Source organism: Anolis carolinensis, unplaced genomic scaffold (genome assembly GCF_035594765.1).
Source record: "Anolis carolinensis isolate JA03-04 unplaced genomic scaffold, rAnoCar3.1.pri scaffold_7, whole genome shotgun sequence".
Lineage (NCBI taxonomy): Eukaryota > Metazoa > Chordata > Lepidosauria > Squamata > Dactyloidae > Anolis > Anolis carolinensis.
Genome location: NW_026943818.1, coordinates 32,287,690 through 32,309,194, shown reverse-complemented (window position 1 = coordinate 32,309,194; position 21,505 = coordinate 32,287,690). Strand labels below are relative to the sequence as shown.

Below are 21,505 nucleotides of genomic sequence, written 5' to 3'. Positions count from 1 at the left end.
TGTATTGTTTAATGTGTTATGATTTGTAGTTTTATTTATATTTTGTTATATTGTATTGTTCTGGGCATGGCCCCATGTAAGCCACCCTGAGTCCCCGTTGGGGAGATGGTGGCGGGGTATAAATAAAGTTTATTATTATTATTATTGACACAACGATGTTGTATGACACAGCAAACAAGATAGTTATGCTGGATTTTGTTTCACAAAATCACAAGTCGAACACTTCCCAAGTGTCTAGGACTGTGTGATGTATTTTCGGATGATGCGTGCAGATCCCAATCGGGTGGCCTTTTGCAGTTGGCAGATCGTAATTTTGTCAATGTCTATTGTTTCCAAATGCTGGCTGAGATCTTTTGGCACAGCACCCAGTGTGCCCATCACCACCGGGACCACCTGCACTGGTTTCTGCCAGAGTCTTTGAAGTTCAATCTTGAGGTCCTGGTAGCGGCTGAGTTTTTCCTGTTGTTGTTGTTGTTGTTATTATTATTATTATTATTATTATTAAAACCTGCACTTCTCCACCAAAACGGCAGTTGGCTCCGCCCACTTCTCCATGGCAACCAACTCTTGAGTGCAGAGATGCAATAACTGAAATACTGGCCCTTGTAAAACACAATTAAACATAGCATCTGTAAACTAAAAATTCACACTTCGTTACAACCTCCATTCCAATTCTGCTCTGATCTGTATCAAACTGACAGTGTAGACGGGACCTTAGCTGTCCACACCTTAGATTGTGAACCAAATTGTGGTTGACCTCCATTCCATTTCTGCTCCGATCTGTATCAAACGGTCACTCTAGATGGGACCTTCGCTATCTAGTCCTTAGATTGTGAACCTATCCATGGTTGACCTTCTTTCCTTTTCTCCCTCTGACCAGAACCCTTTCCACCTCCACATGGACCGCCGCGTTGACTTCGAGACCCTCTTGGACCTCTTGGCCAACGTCTTCCGGGCCAACAACTGGCACGACGTGACCCTCATCCTCTGCCGCGCTTGGGACGGCCCGGCTTTTGTGGACCTCTGGACCGGCCGCGCCGGCTTGGAGAGGACCGCGGTGGTGGACCTCACTCTGTGGGAGGAGGAGGCCGAGAGGGCCCGCTACCTCCGGCGGCACTTGGAGGAGTACCGCGAGCTCCCGGGTCCGGCCTTGCTGTTCGGTTGCGACGCCCGGCTCTCCCGGATGGTCTTCCGGACGGCCAAGGAGTTGGGGGTCACTCAGGAGTTCCACTGGGTGATGGGTCAACCCCAGAACGTGGCCGAGCTCCAGACGGAAGGACTGCCACTCGGTTTGTTGGCCTTCGGGGAGGTGGACCGACCACCACTGGAGCATCTGGTCCAGGACACCGTGGAGTTGGTGGCCCGGGCCATCGCCAGCGCCGTCGCTCTCCGACCCGACCTGGCTCTCATCCAGAGCATGATGAACTGCAATGACAAGCACCTCGAGGGCTCCGAGTCGTCGGGACGCTACCTCTCCCAGTGAGTCAGCCCAAATTTTTAATCCGATTTATAGTGTACTAGCTTTGCCCAGCCACGCGTTGCTGTGGCTTATGGGAATCCTTTGTTGGCCAGTGAATAGCCTTACAGTCTCAAAGCCTGGAGTAGCTGGAGCTTTTTGTTGTATGAACGTAGAGGCATGGATGAGGGGTTGTGCTGCCAAGTTTAGTGTTTCTGGGATGTGTAGTTTTGTTGTTTTGTCCTAGGCCCAAATTTCATTACCCTATAGATTGTATAATTTTTATATGTGTGTTTATTGTAAGCCACCCTGAGTCCCCTCTCAGGCGGGATATAAATGTTGTAATAAGTAATAATAAAATAAAGTAATCTTCAAGTGTAGGCGAACAGAATTTTGGCGCCCCCCCCCCCCAAACCAATCACTGAAAAATAAACGAAAATAAGGAGGGATTAAGAAAAAGCCTAAATAAAGAGCAACACTCTGAAACAGGGAAAATCTAGACAGGAAACAATCAGGAACAATAATATATGTATATATATATATACACTAGGCATGTCTGATCAATGAAAAAAATGTTTCAATTCTCGTTTCTAAAGTAGGGGGCACTGGCGCTTCGATATAGAAAGTATTTCCGATTTTTTTCACTCAAAAATTTCGGATATTTCCGAAATTTCGTAATGATTCTAAATGTTTCTAAAATGGGGGGTGCACATGCGCAATCGCTACACACCGGGCTTGTATGGCAATCTTCCATGTGGATGCAGAGGATGTTAGCCCCCACCTTTGTGTCCATCGTCGAAGCTTCTGATTGGCCGGGGAGCAGCAGCCATGTTAGGCTGAACTAAGTTCCCATTCAAGGTAGGTTGCAGAAACAAAAAAAAATTAAATATTTTTAAATATATATTTTAAAAAAAATTTTTTGGGGGGGGAATTAATGAAACATTAAGAGACAATTAGAGAATGGGCCAACAATGGTTCGAATTACATTGCTGGTTGCGCTGTGAGACAATGTCTCGGAATGCGTATCAAAAAGCGAGAACAATCCAAAATAATTCCGATATACGATTCAAAACGATTTTTTGGACATGTCTAATATACACTCTTGTAAAAATCCCAAGAAATGCAATACAAATCAGGTTTCTACAACTCTATATTAGAGTAATTCTCTTCAAACTATATTGTATATAACAAAATTGCTTCCAGGTAGGCAAACAATATCCTGGAAGCAATTTTTTTATATGCAATATAGTTTGAAGAGAATTACTCTTAACATAGTGTTGTAGAAACTCTGATTTGTATTGCATTTCTTGGGATTTTTACAAGAGTGTATATATACATACATTATTGTTCCTGATTGTTTCCTATCTGGATTTCCCCTTTTTTGAGAGTATTGTTCTTTATTTAGGCTTTTCCTTAATAACTCCTTATTATCCAACATTTTCGCTTATCCAACGCATTTATTTTTCAGTGATTGGTTGGGGGGGGGGGGAGCACCAAAAATTGTTCGCCTACCTGGAAGCCATTTTGTTATATGCGATATAAAGTTTGAAGAGAATTATGCTTAATATAGAGTTGTAGAAACTCTGATTTGTATTACATTTCTTGGGATTTTTACAAGAATTATTGTTCCCGATTATTGTTCCCGATATACACAATAGTGTATATATACATACATTATTGTTCCCGATTGTTTCCCGTCTGGATTTCCCCCCGTTTTCAGAGTGTTGCTCTTTATTTAGGCTTTTCCTTCATCCCTCCTTATTATCCAACATTTTCGCTTATCCAACGCATTTATTTTTCAGTGATTGGTTTGGGGGGGGGCATTTCTTGGGATTTTTACATTATTATTATTATTATTATTATTATTATTATTATTATTATTATTATTATTATTATTATTATTATTGCATAGTGTCTAAGCCTCAGAGCAATGCCAAGTGAGAGGCTAGACCTGAATAATAATAATAATAATAATAATAATAATAATAATAATAATAATAATTTGTGATACAAAATCCAGCATATTTATCTTGTTAGCTAATATAATAATATAATATAATATAATATAATATAATATAATATAATATAACAACAACAACAACAACATATTCCCTAAGCCTCAGGGCAATGCCAAGTGAGAGGCTACACCTGAATAATAATAATAAAAATAATAATTTGTGATACAAAATCCAGCATATTTATCTTGTTAGCTAATATAATAATATAATATAATATAACAACAACAACAACAACAACAACAACATATTCCCTAAGCCTCAGGGCAATGCCAAGTGAGAGGCTACACCTGAATAATAATAATAACAATAATAATTTGTGATACAAAATCCAGCATATCTATCTTGTTAGCTAATATAACAACAACAACAACAATAACAACAACAACAACATATTCCCTAAGCCTCAGGGCAATGCCAAGTGAGAGGCTACACCTGAATAATAATAATAATAATAATAATAATAATAATAATAATAATAATAATAATAATAATAATGACATATTGTCTAAGCCTCAGAGCAATGCCAAGCGAGAGGCTACACCTGAATAATAATAATAATAATAATAATAATAATAATAATAATAATAATACATTCCCTAAGCCTCAGAGCAATGCCAAGCGAGAGGCTACACCTGAATAATAATAATAATAATAATAATAATAATAATATATTCCCTAAGCCTCAGAGCAATGCCAAGCGAGAGGCTACACCAGAATAACAACAACAACAACAACAACAACAACAACAACAACAACAACAACAACAACATATACACCAAGCCACAGAGCAATGCCAAGTGAGAGGCTACACCTGAATAATAATAATAATAATAATAATAATAATAATAATAATAATAATAATAATAACAACAATACAGTAGAGTCTCACTTATCCAACATAAACGGGCCGGCAGAATGTTGGATAAGCGAATATGTTGAATAATAAGGAGGCATTAAGGAAAAGCCTATTAAACATCAAATTAGGTTATGATTTTACAAATTAAGCACCAAAACATCATGTTATACAACAAATTTGGTAGAAAACGTCATTCAATACGCAGTAATGCTATGTAGTAATTACTGTATTTACGAATTTAGCACCAAAATATCACGATATATTGAAAACATTGACTACAAAAATGCGTTGGATAATCCAGAACGTTGGATAAGCGAGTTGGATAAGTGAGACTCTACTGTAACAATAATGACATAGTCTAAGCCTCAGAGCAATGTAAGAGCAATTGTCCTGTATTATGATAGATATTTGTGCATGATCAGCATCAGGAAACCATTGGGGCCAGCTAACACCTCCCAACCAAGGATGCCCCCAGGGAGGAAGCAGCCAGGCCATTAAATGCTAATCAAGCTGGCCAACTGCAACATTTACACCAGACTCAAACAGACCGGACTTTCCACAGATATATAAACCCCACTTAGTTCGCCTAGCGGTTGAACCGCCCCTGTCCACAAGTAGACTTTGGGTCTCGTTTGAGCGTCCTTGTCCGTTGCGTCCGCTGGAAGCGTCTCCACGACAGACTCGATTTCCCTTGTTCTCCAGCTTCCTGGCCAAGACCTCCTTCCAGGGCCGGACGGGGAAGGTCTGCGTCCACAACAAGACCCGCCTCCAGACGGAGCGGCACTACAAGGTGTGGAGCCTGCTGCGGGACCCGGTGGGGCAGCCCACGTGGGTGACGGTGGGCAGCTGGACGGGCGGCCCGGTGGAGGTGGAGGAGGGCTCCTGGACACAGCACCTGCACCGCAAGAGCCAGGCCCAGCCCGCCGGGACCTCCCGCATGAGGCTCCGGGTGGTCACGCTGGTGGAGCACCCCTTCGTCTTCACCCGGGAGGTGAGCACGGAGGACATGGGCGGGACTCCTCCACTTCCTTCCTCTTCCATCCCTCTCCTTCCTTCTTCCCATCGGTCACCCTTCCTTTCACCACTCTCCTGCCATCCATCCATGTAATCGTCCTTCCTTGTTTGATCCTATCTTCCTTCCTTCTTTCTTCCTTGAATATTATCTTCCTTCCTCCCTTCTTCCTTCCATATAATCTTCCTTCCGTCCTTGTAATCTTCCTTCCTTCTTCCTTGAATATAATCTTCCTTCCTTCTTTTTTTCCTTCCTTCTAATCTTCCTTCCGTCCTTGTAATCTTCCTTCCTTCTTCCTTGAATATAATCTTCCTTCCTTCTTTTTTTCCTTCCTTCTAATCTTCCTTCCGTCCTTGTAATCTTCCTTCCTTCCTTCCTTCCTTCCTTCCTTCCTTCCTTCCTTCCTTCCTTCCTTCCACATAATCTTCCTTCCTTCTTCCTTGAATATAATCTTCCTTCTTTTTTTCCTTCCTTCTAATCTTCCTTCCGTCCTTGTAATCTTCCTTCCTTCCTTCCTTCCTTCCTTCCTTCCTTCCTTCCTTCCTTCCTTCCTTCCTTCCTTCCCTGTAATCTTCCTTCCTTCCCTCCTTCCACCCAATCTTTCTTTTTCTTCTTCCTTCCTTCCATCCTTCCTTCCTTCCCTGTAATCTTCCTTCCTTCCCTCCTTCTACCCAATCTTTCTTTTTCTCCTTCCTTCCTTCCTTCCTTCCTTCCTTCCTTCCTTCCTTCCTTCCTTCCTTCCTTCCTTCCTTCCTTCCTTCCCTGTAATCTTCGTTCCTTCCCTCCTTCCACCCAATCTTTCTTTTTCTTCTTCTGCCTTCCTTCCTTCCCTGTAATCTTCCTTCCTTCCCTCCTTCTACCCAGTCTTTCTTTTTCTTCTTCCTTCCTTCCTTCCTTCCCTGTAATCTTCTTTCCTTCCCTCCTTCCACCCAATCTTTCTTTTTCTTCTTCCTTCCTTTCCTCCTTCCCTGTAACCTTCTTTCCTTCCCTCCTTCTACCCAATCTTTCTTTTTCTTCTCCTTCCTTCCTCCTTCCTTCCTTCCTTCCCTGTAATCTTCTTTCCTTCCCTCCTTCCACCCAATCTTTCTTTTTCTTCTCCTTCCTTCCTCCTTCCTTCCTTCCCTGTAATCTTCCTTCCTTCCTTCCTTCCCTGTAATCTTCTTTCCTTCCCTCCTTCCACCCAATCTTTCTTTTTCTTCTCCTTCCTTCCTCCTTCCTTCCTTCCCTGTAATCTTCCTTCCTTCCTTCCTTCCCTGTAATCTTCTTTCCTTCCCTCCTTCCACCCAATCTTTCTTTTTCTTCTTCTTCCTTCCTTCCTTCCCTGTAATCTTCCTTCCTTCCCTCCTTCTACCCAATCCTCCTCCTCCTCCTCCTCCTCCTCCTCCTCCTCCTCCTCCTCCTCCTCCTCCTTCTTCTTCTTCTTCTTCTTCTTCTTCTTCTTCTTCTTCTTCTTCTTCTTCTTCTTCTTCTTCATGATCCTTCATTAGGCTCCTCCCTCGTGCTTTTCCTTCTCCGGCGTCTGTCTCAAGCGTTGCTTCCTTTTCCAGGTGGACGAGGAGGGCAACTGTCCGGCGGGCCAGCTGTGCCTGGACCCGGGCACCAACGACTCGGCGGTGCTGGACGGCCTCTTCGAGGAGCTCGCCTCGGAGAACGGGTCGGTGCCGTCCGAGCTCCGCAAGTGCTGCTACGGCTACTGCGTGGACCTTCTGGAGAAGCTGGCCGAGGACCTGCCCTTCGACTTCGAGCTCTACATCGTGGGCGACGGGAAGTACGGGGCCTGGAAGGGCGGCCGCTGGACGGGCCTGGTGGGCGACCTGCTGAGCGGCGCGGCCCACATGGCGGTCACCTCCTTCTCCATCAACTCGGCCCGCAGCCAGGTCATCGACTTCACCAGCCCCTTCTTCTCCACCAGCCTGGGCATCCTGGTGCGCATCCGGGACACGGCCTCGCCCATCGGGGCCTTCATGTGGCCGCTGCACTGGACCATGTGGGTGGGCATCTTCGTGGCGCTCCACATGACGGCCCTCTTCCTCACCCTGTACGAGTGGAAGAGCCCCTACGGCATGACCCCGCACGGGCGCAACCGCATGAAGATCTTCTCCTACTCCTCCGCCCTCAACCTCTGCTACGCCATCCTCTTCGGCCGCACCGTCTCCAGCAAGACCCCCAAGTGCTGGACCGGGCGCTTCCTCATGAACCTCTGGGCCATCTTCTGCCTCCTGGTCCTCTCCAGCTACACCGCCAACCTGGCCGCCGTCATGGTGGGCGAGAAGACCTTCGAGGAGCTCTCCGGGATCCACGACCCCAAGGTGGGCCGGCGGGTGGGATTATTACGAGCCTATCTCTCTCTTTCTTTCCTTCCTCTCGTTCCTTCATACACATTCTGGTGGGAGACAATTGGCTGTCCGCAAGGACGTTGCCCAGGGGATCCATGACCCCAAGGTGGGACTGGCGACAGCAACCCATTGATGGGTTGGATTATTACTAGTGTATATTTCTTCGTTTTCCTCGTGGCTCGCTCTTTCCTTCCTCTCTTTTCTTCATACATCTTCTGTTGGGAGATAATTGGCTGTCCGCAAGGACGTTGCCCAGGGGATCCACGACCCCAAGGTGGGCCAACGGGTGGGATTATTACGAGCCTATCTCTCTCTTTCTTTCCTTCCTCTCGTTCCTTCTTACACATTCTGGTGGGAGACAATTGGCTGTCCACAAGGACGTTGCCCAGGGGATCCACGACCCCAAGGTGGGACTGGCGACAGCAACCCATTGATGGGTTGGATTATTACCAGTGTATATCTCTTCCTTTTCTTTGTGGCTCACACTTTTCTTCCTCTCTTTTCTTCATACATCTTCTGGTGGGAGACAATTGGCTGTCCACAAGGACGTTGCCCAGGGGATCCACGACCCCAAGGTGGGCCGATGGGAGGGATTATTAGTAGCCTATATCTCTTCATTTTCCTTGTGGCTCGCTCTTTCCTTTCTCTCTTTTCTTCCTCCACATTCTGGTGGGAGACAATTGGCTGTCCACGAGGACGTTGCCCAGGGGATCCATGACCTCAAGGTGGGACTGGCGACAGCAACCAGCTGATGGGTTGGATTATTAGTAGCCTATATCTCTTCGTTTTCCTTGTGGCTCGCTCTTTCCTTCCTCCACATTCTGGTGGGAGACAATTGGCTGTCCACAAGGACGTTGCCCAGGGGATCCACAAACCCAAGGTGGGACTGGCGACAGCAACCAGCTGATGGGTTGGATTATTACTAGCGTATATCTCTTCGTTTTCCTTGTGGCTTGCTCTTTCCTTCCTCCACATTCTGGTGGGAGACAATTGGCTGTCCACAAGGACGTTGCCCAGGGGATCCATGACCCCAAGGTTGGACTGACGACAGCAACCAGCGGATGGGTTGGATTATTACTAGCGTATATCTCTTCATTTTCCTTGTAGCTCTTTCTTCCCTTACTCACATTCTGGTGGGAGAGAATTGGCTGTCCGCAAGGACGTTGCCCAGGGGACGTTGCCCTGGAGACATTGCCCAGGGGATCCATAAACCCAAGGTTGGACTGGCGAGAGCAACCAGCTGATGGGTTGGATTATTAGTAGCCTATATCTCTTTCTTTCTTTCCTCTCTTTCCTTCATACACATTCTGGTGGGAGAGAATTGGCTGTCTGCAAGGACGTTGCCTAGGGGACGTTGCCCAGGGGATCCACGACCCCAAGGTGGGACTGGCGACAGCAACCAACTGATGGGTTGGATTATTAGTAGCCCATATCTCTTTCTTTCTTTCCTTCCTCTCGTTCCTTCATACATCTTCTGGTGGGAGACAATTGGCTGTCCGCAAGGACGTTGCCCAAGGGATCCATGACTCCAAGGTGGGACTAGCGACAGCAACCAGCTGATGGGTTGGATTATTACTAGCGTATATATCTTCTCTTTCCTTGTGTATATTTCTTTCCTTCCTCTCTTTCCTTCATATATCTTCTGGTGAGAGAGAATTGGCTGTCCGCAAGGATGTTGCCCAGGGGATCCACGATGTAGAGTGCCAAGATGTAGAGTGGGCCATGGTGGCTCTATGTGCCAAGTTTGGTCTTGATCAGTCGTTGGTGGGGGTCACCGTGGTCCTGGGAAGTGAGTGAAGATACTGCAAGTCCCATCATCCATGGTCCAAGCACGTCCAAACCTCACCAAGATGTAGAGTGGGTCGTGGTGGCTCTATGTGCTAAGTTTGGTCTTGATCAGTCGTTGGTGGGGGTCACTGTGGTCCTGGGAAGTGAGTGAAGATACTGCAAGTCCCATCATCCACAGTCCCTCCTCCCCCAAACTGCACCAGGATGTAAAGTGGGCCACAATGCACCTGTGTGTCAAGTTTGATGCAGTTTCGTCATTCACGGGCATCACAGTGGTCTGTGGGAGGTGAACTGGATGAAGGTACTGCAAATCCCATCATCCTTGGTCCATCCACTGCCAAACCGCTGCAGCACGTAAAGTGTGTCATTTGGGATCTGTGTGTTTAGTTTGGTTCAGTTCTGTCATTTGTGTCAATTGCAGTGGTCTCAGGAAGTGAGTGAAGTACTGCAAGTCCCATCATCCATGGTCCAAGCACGTCCAAACCTCACCAAGATGTAGAGTGGGTCGTGGTGGCTCTATGTGCTAAGTTTGGTCTTGATCAGTCGTTGGTGGGGGTCACCGTGGTCCTGGGAAGTGAGTGAAGATACTGCAAGTCCCATCATCCATGGTCCAAGCACCTCCAAACCTCACCAAGATGTAGAGCGGGTGATGAGGGCTTTGTGTACCAAGTTTGGTCCTTATTCATCATTGCTGGGAGTCACAGTGCTCTCAGGAAGTGAGTGAAGGTATTGCGAGTCCCATCATCCATGGTCCATCCCGTGAAAACAGTGCCAAGATGTAGAGTGGGTCGTGGTGGCTTTATGTGCCAAGTTTGGTCTTGATCAGTCGTTGGTGGGGGTCACCGTGGTCCTGGGAAGTGAGTGAAGATACTGCAAGTCCCATCATCCACGGTCCCTCCTCCCCCAAACTGCACCAGGATGTAAAGTGGGCCACAGTGCACCTGTGTGTCAAGTTTGATGCAGTTTCGTCATTCACGGGCATCACAGTGGTCTGTGGGAGGTGAACTGGATGAAGGTACTGCAAATCCCATCATCCTTGGTCCATCCACTGCCAAACCGCTGCAGCACGTAAAGTGTGTCATTTGGGATCTGTGTGTTTAGTAGGCTTGCTCAAATAATTCGATTTCCCCGTTACCCGTTATTAATTCGTTACTTTCGTTAGTTTTGAAGCAATATACGGCCTTGATTGTCTACACGTCTGGATATCGCGGTTTCGAACCGCGAGAGGCCGTTTTTTGTTATGTACTGCAAGTCCCATCATCCTTGGTCCATCCTCTGCCAAATTGCTGCAGCATGTAAAGTGTGTCATTTGGGTTCTGTGTGCCAAGTTTGGTCCGGTTCCATCACTGGTGGGCATCGCAGTCGTCTGTGAGAGTAGAAGCTTCTGAAAGTACTGCAAATCCCATCATCCGTGGTCCCATCATCTCCCAAACAACATTTGGTGCTTTGTTCGCAGCTCCACCATCCTTCCCAGGGCTTCCGTTTCGGCACCGTCTGGGAGAGCAGCGCCGAGGAGTACATCAAGAAGAGTTTCCCCGACTTGCACGAGTACATGAGGCGGCTCAGCGTGCCGACCACCCCGGCGGGGATTAAGATGCTCAAGTAAGTGACCGTTCGGGACAATTTGGGTTTCCCTCCTCATAAAAATCCTGCTGATCAAAAGGTTGGCAGTTCGAGCTCGAGTCGGGGTGAGCATTTGCCGTTAGCCCTAGCTCCCTGCCCACCTAGCAGGAATGGAAGTAGATAAATAGGTACTGCTTTGAGCAGGGAGGTAATTAGAAAGCTCCTTTAAGGACGAGCGGAGGTAAAAAAATGGCACTCTTAAGGACGATCAAGCTCCTCGGCATGGTTGGAGTCGAGCACAGGCTCCAAGATGAGCCTGAGTCGGGGTGAGCATTTGCCGTTAGCCCCAGCTCCCTGCCCACCTAGCAGAAGTGGAAGTAGATCAATAGGTACCGCTTGGAGTGGGGAGGTAAAAAAATGGCACTCTTAAGGACGATCAAGCTCCTCGACATGGTCGGAGTCAACCACAGCCTCCAAGATGAGCCCAAGTTGGGGTGAGCATTTGCCGTTAGCCCTAGCTCCCTGCCCACCTAGCAGATATGGAAGTAGATAAATAGGTACCGCCTTTGGGGACCTCTTCCAATGCTAGGATTCTATGTTGACGTTCTATGTTTTCCTTCCCCTTCCAGGACCAACCCGCCCAAACTGAACGCCTTCATCATGGACAAATCCCTGCTGGACTACGAGGTCTCGATCGATTCGGACTGCAAGCTGATCACGGTGGGGAAACCGTTCGCCATCGAAGGTAAGGGGTGGAGTGACCAGGGTGTCCCGATGACCGCCCGCAAAAACATTTAGAGGACACGCCGTTCTTATTTCCCGGCTTCCCTTTTACATCCGCATCACCTTGAAGCCTTCTCAGTCTCAAAAACGAGAGAGACAGCCGACGGGCAGGAAAGCGCGTGGGCGAGGGAGTCATTGCTATTCCGCTCAGCTCGCCGTTTTTGCGGCGGAGCTAATGAGAAGGCGGGAGATCACAAAGCGCCGCCGGAGGAGGAGGCGAGGGACGGGGAGGAGTAATTAGAAATGTCAAAAGGGAGAGAAAAGACGCAGCAAACCGTTTCCTCGAGTCAGAATTGGGGCCGGCGCTACCGTCGCCGCTGCCACAGGTGTATTACAAGTAAAACAAGCCGTCAAAGAAGAAGAACATGCCCTGGCAGGAAATCTAAAGCAAAGTGAAGAACCTGCTCAAAGCACAGCAGACAAAAAAAAGTACAAGAAAACCGCACTACAAACTAGAGCAGAATCGGTACAAGAAACCCGCACTACAAACTAGAGCAGAACCAGTACAAGAAAACCGCACTACAAACTAGAGCGAGAATCAGTACAAGAAAACCGCACTACAAACTAGAGCGAGAATCAGTACAAGAAAACCGCACTACAAACTAGAGCAGAATCAGTACAAGAAAACCGCACTACAAACTAGAGCAGAATCAGTACAAGAAAACCGCACTACAAACTAGAGCAGAATCAGTACAAGAAAACCGCACTACGAACTAAAGCAGAATCAGTACAAGAAAACCGCACTACAAACTAGAGCAGAATCAGTACCAGAAAACCGCACTACAAACTAGAGCAGAACCAGTACAAGAAAGCCGCACTACAAACTAGAGCAGAATCAGTACAAGAAAACCGCACTACAAACTAGAGCAGAATCAGTACAAGAAAACCGCACTCCGAACTAGAGCAGAATCAGTACAAGAAACCCGCACTACAAACTAGAGCAGAACCAGTACAAGAAAGCCGCACTACAAACTAGAGCAGAATCAGTACAAGAAAACGGCACTACAAACTAGAGCAAAATCAGTACAAGAAAACGGCACTACAAACTAGAGCAGAATCAGTACAAGAACACCACACTACAAACTAGAGCAGAATCAGTACAAGAAAACCGCACTACAAACTAGAGCAGAATCAGTACAAGAAAACCGCACTACAAACTAGAGCAGAATCAGTACAAGAAAACCGCACTACAAACTAGAGCAGAATCAGTACAAGAAAACCGCACTACGAACTAGAGCAGAATCAGTACAAGAAAACCGCACTACAAACTAGAGCAGAATCAGTACAAGAAAACCGCACTCCGAACTAGAACAGAATCAGTACAAGAAACCCGCACTACAAACTAGAGCAGAATCAGTACAAGAAAACAGCACTACGAACTAGAGCAGAATCAGTACAAGAAAACCGCACTACAAACTAGAGCTGACAGCTGACACAACAAAACACTGCATGGGAAGTTCCTTGACAAAATTGAAGGAAAGGCTGACAAGGAGAAGACCAGAAAGAATGAGGAAGTACTCCCGTCAAGGGCTCGGCGTCACAAGTGGATGGTGAATCGAGCATATCCTCGTGAAGCCGGGAAATTAAATTAAATTGCCTCTGTGTCTGTCTATATGTTGTATTGAATTGAATTTTTTTGCCATGTATGTGTGCATTGTGATCCGCCCTGGAATATAAATACCGTAAATAAAAATACTTTATTTATATTCCGCCCGATCTCAGGAAGAATCACAGTACACATACACAGCAAACATTCAATGCCGTTTGGACATTACTACTACTGGTGATTTATTACAGTACAGCCCTAGCAATTGTGATGATACGAGGGTTGAATGAAAAGTAATGCCTCCACCTTCGTAACTCAACAGATGGCAGGACTGGCAGGTTCAGTAGACTCTCCTCTATAGTTCCTTTTGGCGGGAAGCCTTAGCATTGAGCGGTTGTGTTGTTAAAGTGCGACGTATGGAACCCGGCGCAGACGGTCAGTCCATGTGACTTAAGCAACATGCAGTACAAGAAAACCGCACTACAAACTAGAGCAGAATCAGTACAAGAAAACCGCACTACAAACTAGAGCAGAATCAGTACAAGAAAACCGCACTACAAACTAGAGCAGAATCGGTACAAGAAAACCGCACTACAAACTAGAGCGAGAATCAGTACAAGAAAACCGCACTACAAACTAGAGCAGAATCAGTACAAGAAACCCGCACTACAAACTAGAGCAGAACCAGTACAAGAAAGCCGCACTACAAACTAGAGCAGAATCAGTACAAGAAAACCGCACTACAAACTAGAGCAGAATCAGTACAAGAAAACCGCACTCCGAACTAGAGCAGAATCAGTACAAGAAACCCGCACTACAAACTAGAGCAGAACCAGTACAAGAAAGCCGCACTACAAACTAGAGCAGAATCAGTACAAGAAAACGGCACTACAAACTAGAGCAAAATCAGTACAAGAAAACGGCACTACAAACTAGAGCAGAATCAGTACAAGAACACCACACTACAAACTAGAGCAGAATCAGTACAAGAAAACCGCACTACAAACTAGAGCAGAATCAGTACAAGAAAACCGCACTACAAACTAGAGCAGAATCAGTACAAGAAAACCGCACTACAAACTAGAGCAGAATCAGTACAAGAAAACCGCACTACGAACTAGAGCAGAATCAGTACAAGAAAACCGCACTACAAACTAGAGCAGAATCAGTACAAGAAAACCGCACTCCGAACTAGAACAGAATCAGTACAAGAAACCCGCACTACAAACTAGAGCAGAATCAGTACAAGAAAACAGCACTACGAACTAGAGCAGAATCAGTACAAGAAAACCGCACTACAAACTAGAGCTGACAGCTGACACAACAAAACACTGCATGGGAAGTTCCTTGACAAAATTGAAGGAAAGGCTGACAAGGAGAAGACCAGAAAGAATGAGGAAGTACTCCCGTCAAGGGCTCGGCGTCACAAGTGGATGGTGAATCGAGCATATCCTCGTGAAGCCGGGAAATTAAATTAAATTGCCTCTGTGTCTGTCTATATGTTGTATTGAATTGAATTTTTTTGCCATGTATGTGTGCATTGTGATCCGCCCTGGAATATAAATACCGTAAATAAAAATACTTTATTTATATTCCGCCCGATCTCAGGAAGAATCACAGTACACATACACAGCAAACATTCAATGCCGTTTGGACATTACTACTACTGGTGATTTATTACAGTACAGCCCTAGCAATTGTGATGATACGAGGGTTGAATGAAAAGTAATGCCTCCACCTTCGTAACTCAACAGATGGCAGGACTGGCAGGTTCAGTAGACTCTCCTCTATAGTTCCTTTTGGCGGGAAGCCTTAGCATTGAGCGGTTGTGTTGTTAAAGTGCGACGTATGGAACCCGGCGCAGACGGTCAGTCCATGTGACTTAAGCAACATGCAGTACAAGAAAACCGCACTACAAACTAGAGCAGAATCAGTACAAGAAAACCGCACTACAAACTAGAGCAGAATCAGTACAAGAAAACCGCACTACAAACTAGAGCAGAATCAGTACAAGAAAACCGCACTACAAACTAGAGCAGAATCAGTACAAGAAAACCGCACTACAAACTAGAGCAGAATCAGTACAAGAAAACCGCACTACAAACTAGAGAAGAATCAGTACAAGAAAACCGCACTACAAACTAGAGCAGAATCAGTACAAGAAAACCGCACTACAAACTAGAGCAGAATCAGTACAAGAAAACCGCACTACAAACTAGAGCAGAATCAGTACATCAGGACAAGTTTCTGCTTCGGGAAACTTGTCCATCGTTGGCAGAAATGTATCTAATTGTCTGGTGATTATGTGGGAAAGTGAATAGTGGCCGTTGAAGAGCACATTCTAAGGATTTATTCTGCGAAGGCGGAGACATTACTTTCATTCAATCCTCGTACACAAGGGTGGATGGTTGACAAGTCGGACAGATCAGGAGTGTGACCCACACGGGACAAAATCCATTGTCTCTAGGTTCTCCAGGGTTTACTTCTGCCACACTAATCTATGGTGACTCTCTCCTAGGATACGGGATCGGCCTTCCCCAGAACTCGCCCCTCACGTCCAACATCTCCGAGTTCATCAGCCGATACAAGTCGGCCGGCTTCATGGACCTCCTCCACGACAAGTGGTACAAGATGGTGCCCTGCGGCAAGCGGGTTTTCGCCGTCACCGAGGTACGGGAATGTCTCGGTGTCGGGAAGCTTTAGCAATAATATAACATAATATATAATATAATTACCTATCTATATATATAAAAGGGTAATGGAATCACGGCACCGGACAAAACAACTAAACTAAACGCCCCACAACCTCAAAAATTGACAGCACAACCTCTCATCCACTCCTCTATGTTCATACAACAAAAAGAAAAAAATTAAGTCCTAGCCACAGCAACGCGTGGCCGGGCAAATCTATATATATAAAAGGGTAATAGAATCACGGCACCGGACAAAACAACTAAACTAAACGCCCCACAACCTCGAAAATTGACAGCACAACCTCTCATCCACGCCTCTACGTTCATACAACAAAAAGAAAAAAATTAAGTCCTAGCCACAGCAACGTGTGGCCGGGCAAATCTATATATATAAAAGGGTAATAGAATCACGGCACCGGACAAAACAACTAAACTAAACACCCCACAACCTCGAAAATTGACAGCACAACCTCTCATCCACGCCTCTACGTTCATACAACAAAAAGAAAAAAATTAAGTCCTAACCACAGCAACGCGTGGCCGGGCACAGCTAGTAATATAATATATAATATAATTACCTATATATCTATATATATATAAACAGTCAGTGTTTGCATGCGGCGGTGCGGCTGACTGGCTGCCAGTATCACAGGCCACTGTGACCGCCAGGAATCACTGACATGGACCAAACTTGGCACACTTAACCCCCATGATGCACTTTATGGCTCGGTGCTGTTTGAGGGACGATGGAACATGGGTGATGGGATTTGTAGTACTTGCAATCGCTACAGCTCCCACAGGCCACTGCGATGCTCACCAGTGACGGAACTGGAACAAACTTGGCACACAGAATCCCCATGAACCCCTTTCCGTCCTGGGGCAGATTGGGGGAGGATGGACCAAGTAGTATCACTCACTTCTTGCTCTGGGAGTTGTAGTTCACCCTTATCCAGACAGCACTGAACCCAGCCGACTTCGGATCTGGACCAAACTTAAGTGATATTTCCTAACATCCCAAAACAAACAATGCCTTTCTCGAATGACCCGGGCGCCGCCGGGTGCCCAAGCGAGTATAATATATAAATATGACGCCCCCGTTAATGCTCTTTTCAGACCCTGCAGATGGGGATCTACCACTTCTCGGGGCTCTTTGTGCTGCTCTGCATCGGGCTCTGCGGATCCCTCCTCACCTCCCTCGGCGAGCACGTCTTCTACCGGCTCATCCTCCCGCGCATCAAGCGCAAGAAGAAATTCAACTACTGGCTCCACACCAGCCAGGTAAGAGCAGGGCACGATTACGGAGAGCTGCTGCGTTCCAGCGCAATAACGCAACCGTGATTACGAATGGGAGTGCTGGCTTCTAGGGATTACAAAAGGGAGATGCTGCGCTCCAGCACAATAATATCACTGTGATGATGAACTCCCAAAGCAAAACCTGAGCCACAAGTCCTATGTTCGGAGGCATTTTTCACGACCGTTTTCTCCCGTTTTGTTTCATACGCATCAGAAAATCCACCGGGCTCTGAACATGGGTTTGGAGGAGCAGAGGATCAAGAAGCTGAACCTGGAGAAAAGGTAAAGCTCTCCCAAATTCAACTACAGTAGAGTCTCACTTATCCAAGCTAAACGGGCCGGCAGAAGCTTGGATAAGCGAATAACTTGGAATATAAGGAGGGATTAAGGGAAAGCCTATTAAACATCAAATTAGGTTATGATTTGACAAATTAAGCACCAAAACATCAGGTTAGACAACAAATTTGACAGAAAAAGTAGTTCAATACACAGTAATGTTAGGTTGTAATTACTATATTTACGAATTTAGCACCAAAATATCACAATATATTGAAAACATTGACTACAAAAATGGCTTGGATTATCCAGAGGCTTGGATAAGTGAGGCTTGGATAAGTGAGACTCTACTGTATTTTGATCCCGGAGCAATGGATTGAAATTATGAGAATAGCGTCGACCTAAGCGTTAGGAAAAACGTCCTAAATGTAAACGCTCTTGTCCTCCTGAATGGCAGAACGGGACTGGGCGGCTCTTCTGAAACAACGAGTCTATTTACAGTAGAGTCCCACTTATCCGACTTCCGCTCATCCGACACACCGTATTATCCGACGCCCACCACTGGCTCCTGGTTCTGCTACCACTGGCACCATAGCTGCTAGGACTTGGCCTGGTGAGTGAGTGAGTGAGTGAGCAAGGGAAGGCAGGCAAGCAAAGGTGGGCGGAAAGGTCCTCCCCTCCCTCCCGCGCTCACTCACTCGCCAGGCCGGGTCCTGGTGCTGTCGCTGCTGGACTTGGCCTGGTGAGTGAGCGAGCGAGGGAAGGCGAGTGAAGGAGGACAGCAAAGGTCCTCCTTATCTCGTTCTCTCGCTCACTCACTTGGCCAGGTCCTGGTGCTGTTGCTGCTGGACTTGGCCCGGTGAGTGAGCGAGCGAGGGAAGGCGAGTGAAGGAGGACAGCAAAGGTCCTCCCTATCTCGTTCTCTCGCTCACTCACTTGGCCAGGTCCTGGTGCTGTTGCTGCTGGACCTGGCCCAGTGAGTGAGTGAGCGAGGGAGGGCAGGCGAGTGAGGAGGGCAGCAAAGACTCTCTTTCCCTCACTTGCTCACTCACTCACTCACCAGGCCGGGTCTTGGTGCTGCTGCTGTCGCTGCCAGATGTGGCCCGGTGAGTGAGTGAGCGAGGAAGGACGGGCAAGTGAGAAGGAGGGCAGCAAAGGCTCTCCTTCCCTCGCTCACTCACTCACCAGGCCAGGTCCTGGTGCTGCTGCCGTTGCTGCTGGACGCGGCCCAGTGAGTGAGCGAGGGAGGACAGGCAAGCGAAGGAGGGTGGCAAAGGCTCTCCTTCCCTCACTCACTAACTCAGTTACTCACCAGGCTGGGTCTTGGCAATGAGTGAGACAGTGAGTGAGAGTGAGTGAGTGAGGGTGGGCAAGCGAAAGAGGGTGGCAAAGGCCCTCCCTTCCTCCCCTGCTTACTCACTCAGTTACTCACTCACCAGGCCGGGTCCTGGCAATGAGTGAGACAGTGAGCGAGTGAGAGCAAAGGACAGAAGCTTCCTCCTCTTCTTGATGGCCAGCTTGCCGAGGAAGAGGAGTAGTAGTAGTTCAAGTCGGATAAGCGAGACTCAACTATCATTTTTATCCCGCAAAGGTGCAATATCCAGAAGAGCCAAGAGGAGCCCGAACCACCACCGCCGCCTCCGCCGAACCAGCCGGGCTGGAACAACCTCCGCCGGGCGGCCGTGAAAAAGGAGGACAAGCGGGTTCACTTCAACATCGAGAACGTGCCGGACGAGGAAGACGAGGAGGGCGAGGAGCAGCGAGAGGCGCCCGTCTGGCACTGCATGAACGGCCAGGACCCGCAGCAGGACGACAAGGAGGCCAAGGAGAAGGAGCTCAAGGAGCTCGAGGGGAGGATCGAGGACATGCGCGAGCAGCTGCGGGCGGCGCTGGTGCGCAAGAGCGAGCTGATGGTGGCCCTGGGACCGCCCCCCAAGGCCCCCCGGCTGCCCCCGGCCCTCAAGGCGCTGATCAAAGCGAGCAACGAGGACAGGTGAGGGGGTCGGGTGGCCTCGCCACGGCGGACCCGGGAGCCCCCCCGTCGGATACAACGCTCCGTCCGAAGCGACTTGTGGGCTCCCCTGCTGCGTTCCAGCGCAATAACGCAATTGTGATTACGAATAGGAGCAGCTGCGTTACAGCGCAGTAACACTATTGGATTACAACTGAGAGCTCCTGCGTTCCAGCACAATAACGCTATTGTGATTATGAAGTGGAGATGCTGCGTTCCAGCACAATAATGCAACTATGAATAGGAACAGCTGTGTTACAGCGCAGCAACACTATTGGATTACAATTGAGAGCTACTGCGTTCCAGCACAATAACGCTATTGTGATTATGAAGTGGAGATGCTGCGTTCCAGCACAATAACGAAACTGGGATCATACATAGGAGCTGTTGCATTCTGGCTCGGTAACTTTAGTACAATTACAAAGAGGAGCTGCTGCGTTCCAGCGCAATAACGCAATTGTGATTACGAATAGGAGCAGCTGCGTTATAGCGCAGTAACACTATTGGATTACAACTGAGAGCTCCTGCGTTCCAGTACAATAACGTTATTGTTATTATGAAGTGGAGATGCTGCGTTCCAGCGCAATAACACAATTGTGATTATGAATAGGAGCAGCTGCGTTACAGCGCAGTAACACTATTAGATTACAACTGAAAGCTACTGCGTTCCAGCGCAATAGCGCAACTCTGATCATTAATAGGCGCTGTTGCATTCTGACTCGGTAACATTCGTACGATTACAAAGGGGAGCTGCTGCGTTCCAGCGCAATACAGCAATTGTGAATAGAAGCAGCTGCATTATAGCGCAGTAACACTACTGGATTACAACTGAAAGCTGCTGCGTTCCAGCACAATAACGCAACTGTGATCATGAATAGGAGCTGTTGCGTTCTGGCTCGGTAACATTATTACGATTACAAAGGAGAGCTGCTGCGTTCCAGCGCAATAACGCGACTGTGATTACGAATAGGAGCAGCTGCGTTACAGCGCAGTAGCACTATTGGATTACAACTGAAAGCTACTGCGTTCCAGCACAATAACACAATTGTGATCATGAATAGGAGCTGTTGCGTTCTGGCTCAGTAAGATTAATACGATTACAAAGGGGAGTTGCTGCGTTCCAGCGCAATAATGCAACTGTGATTATGAATAGCTGTTGCAGTCTAGTGCAGTAATACTTCTGTGTTTACAAAGGGAAGCTGCTGCGTTCCAGCGCAATAACGCAACTGTGACTATGAATAACTGTTGCGTCCTAGTGCATAAAAAGGGAGTTGCTGCGTTCCAGCGCAATAACGCAACTGTGACTATGAATAGCTGTTGCAGTCTAGTGCATACAAAGGGGAGCTGCTGCGTTCCAGCGCAATAACGCAACTGTAACTATGAATAGCTGTTGCGGTCTAGTGCAGTAACGCTTTTGTGTTTACAAAGGGGAGCTGCTGCGTTCCAGCGCAATAACGTGACTGTGATTATGAACAGTAGCAGTTGCGTTCTAGCGCAGCAGCACTATTGTGATTACAAAGGAGTGCTGCTGCGTTCCAGCGCAATAACGCACCTGTATTAATAGGAGTGGCTGGGTTCGAGTGCGGTAACACTATTGGGATTACAAAAGGGAGATGCTGCGTTCCAGCGCAATAATGTAACTATGATTATGAGGTGGAGATGCTGCGCTCCAGCACAATAACACTATTGTGGTTATAGAGTAGAGATGCTGCGTTCCAGCGCAATAACGCTATTGTGGTTATAGAGTGGAGATGCTGCGTTCCAGCACAATAACGCTATTGTGGTTATACAGTGGAGATGCTGCGTTCCAGCGCAATAACGCTACTACGATTATAGAGTGGAGATGCTGCGTTCCAGCATAAACAAACAGTCCA

General features: G+C 47.2%; 1 protein-coding gene across 1 annotated transcript in view; it reads left to right on the top strand.

Annotated features, from left to right (window-relative positions):
* The window catches only part of grin3b (glutamate ionotropic receptor NMDA type subunit 3B), a 28,502-nt gene extending 8,737 nt beyond the window's left edge, over positions 1–19,765 (top strand). The window contains exons 2-10 of the mRNA XM_062959542.1: positions 881–1,479; positions 5,033–5,321; positions 6,890–7,651; positions 10,923–11,068; positions 11,659–11,774; positions 15,877–16,028; positions 17,165–17,329; positions 17,559–17,626; positions 19,212–19,765. Of these exons, the coding sequence (XP_062815612.1) occupies positions 881–1,479; positions 5,033–5,321; positions 6,890–7,651; positions 10,923–11,068; positions 11,659–11,774; positions 15,877–16,028; positions 17,165–17,329; positions 17,559–17,626; positions 19,212–19,617 (2,703 nt within the window). The 3' untranslated portion in view covers positions 19,618–19,765. The remainder of the gene's footprint in view (positions 1–880; positions 1,480–5,032; positions 5,322–6,889; positions 7,652–10,922; positions 11,069–11,658; positions 11,775–15,876; positions 16,029–17,164; positions 17,330–17,558; positions 17,627–19,211) is intronic.
* Positions 19,766–21,505: the final 1,740 nt, after the last annotated feature.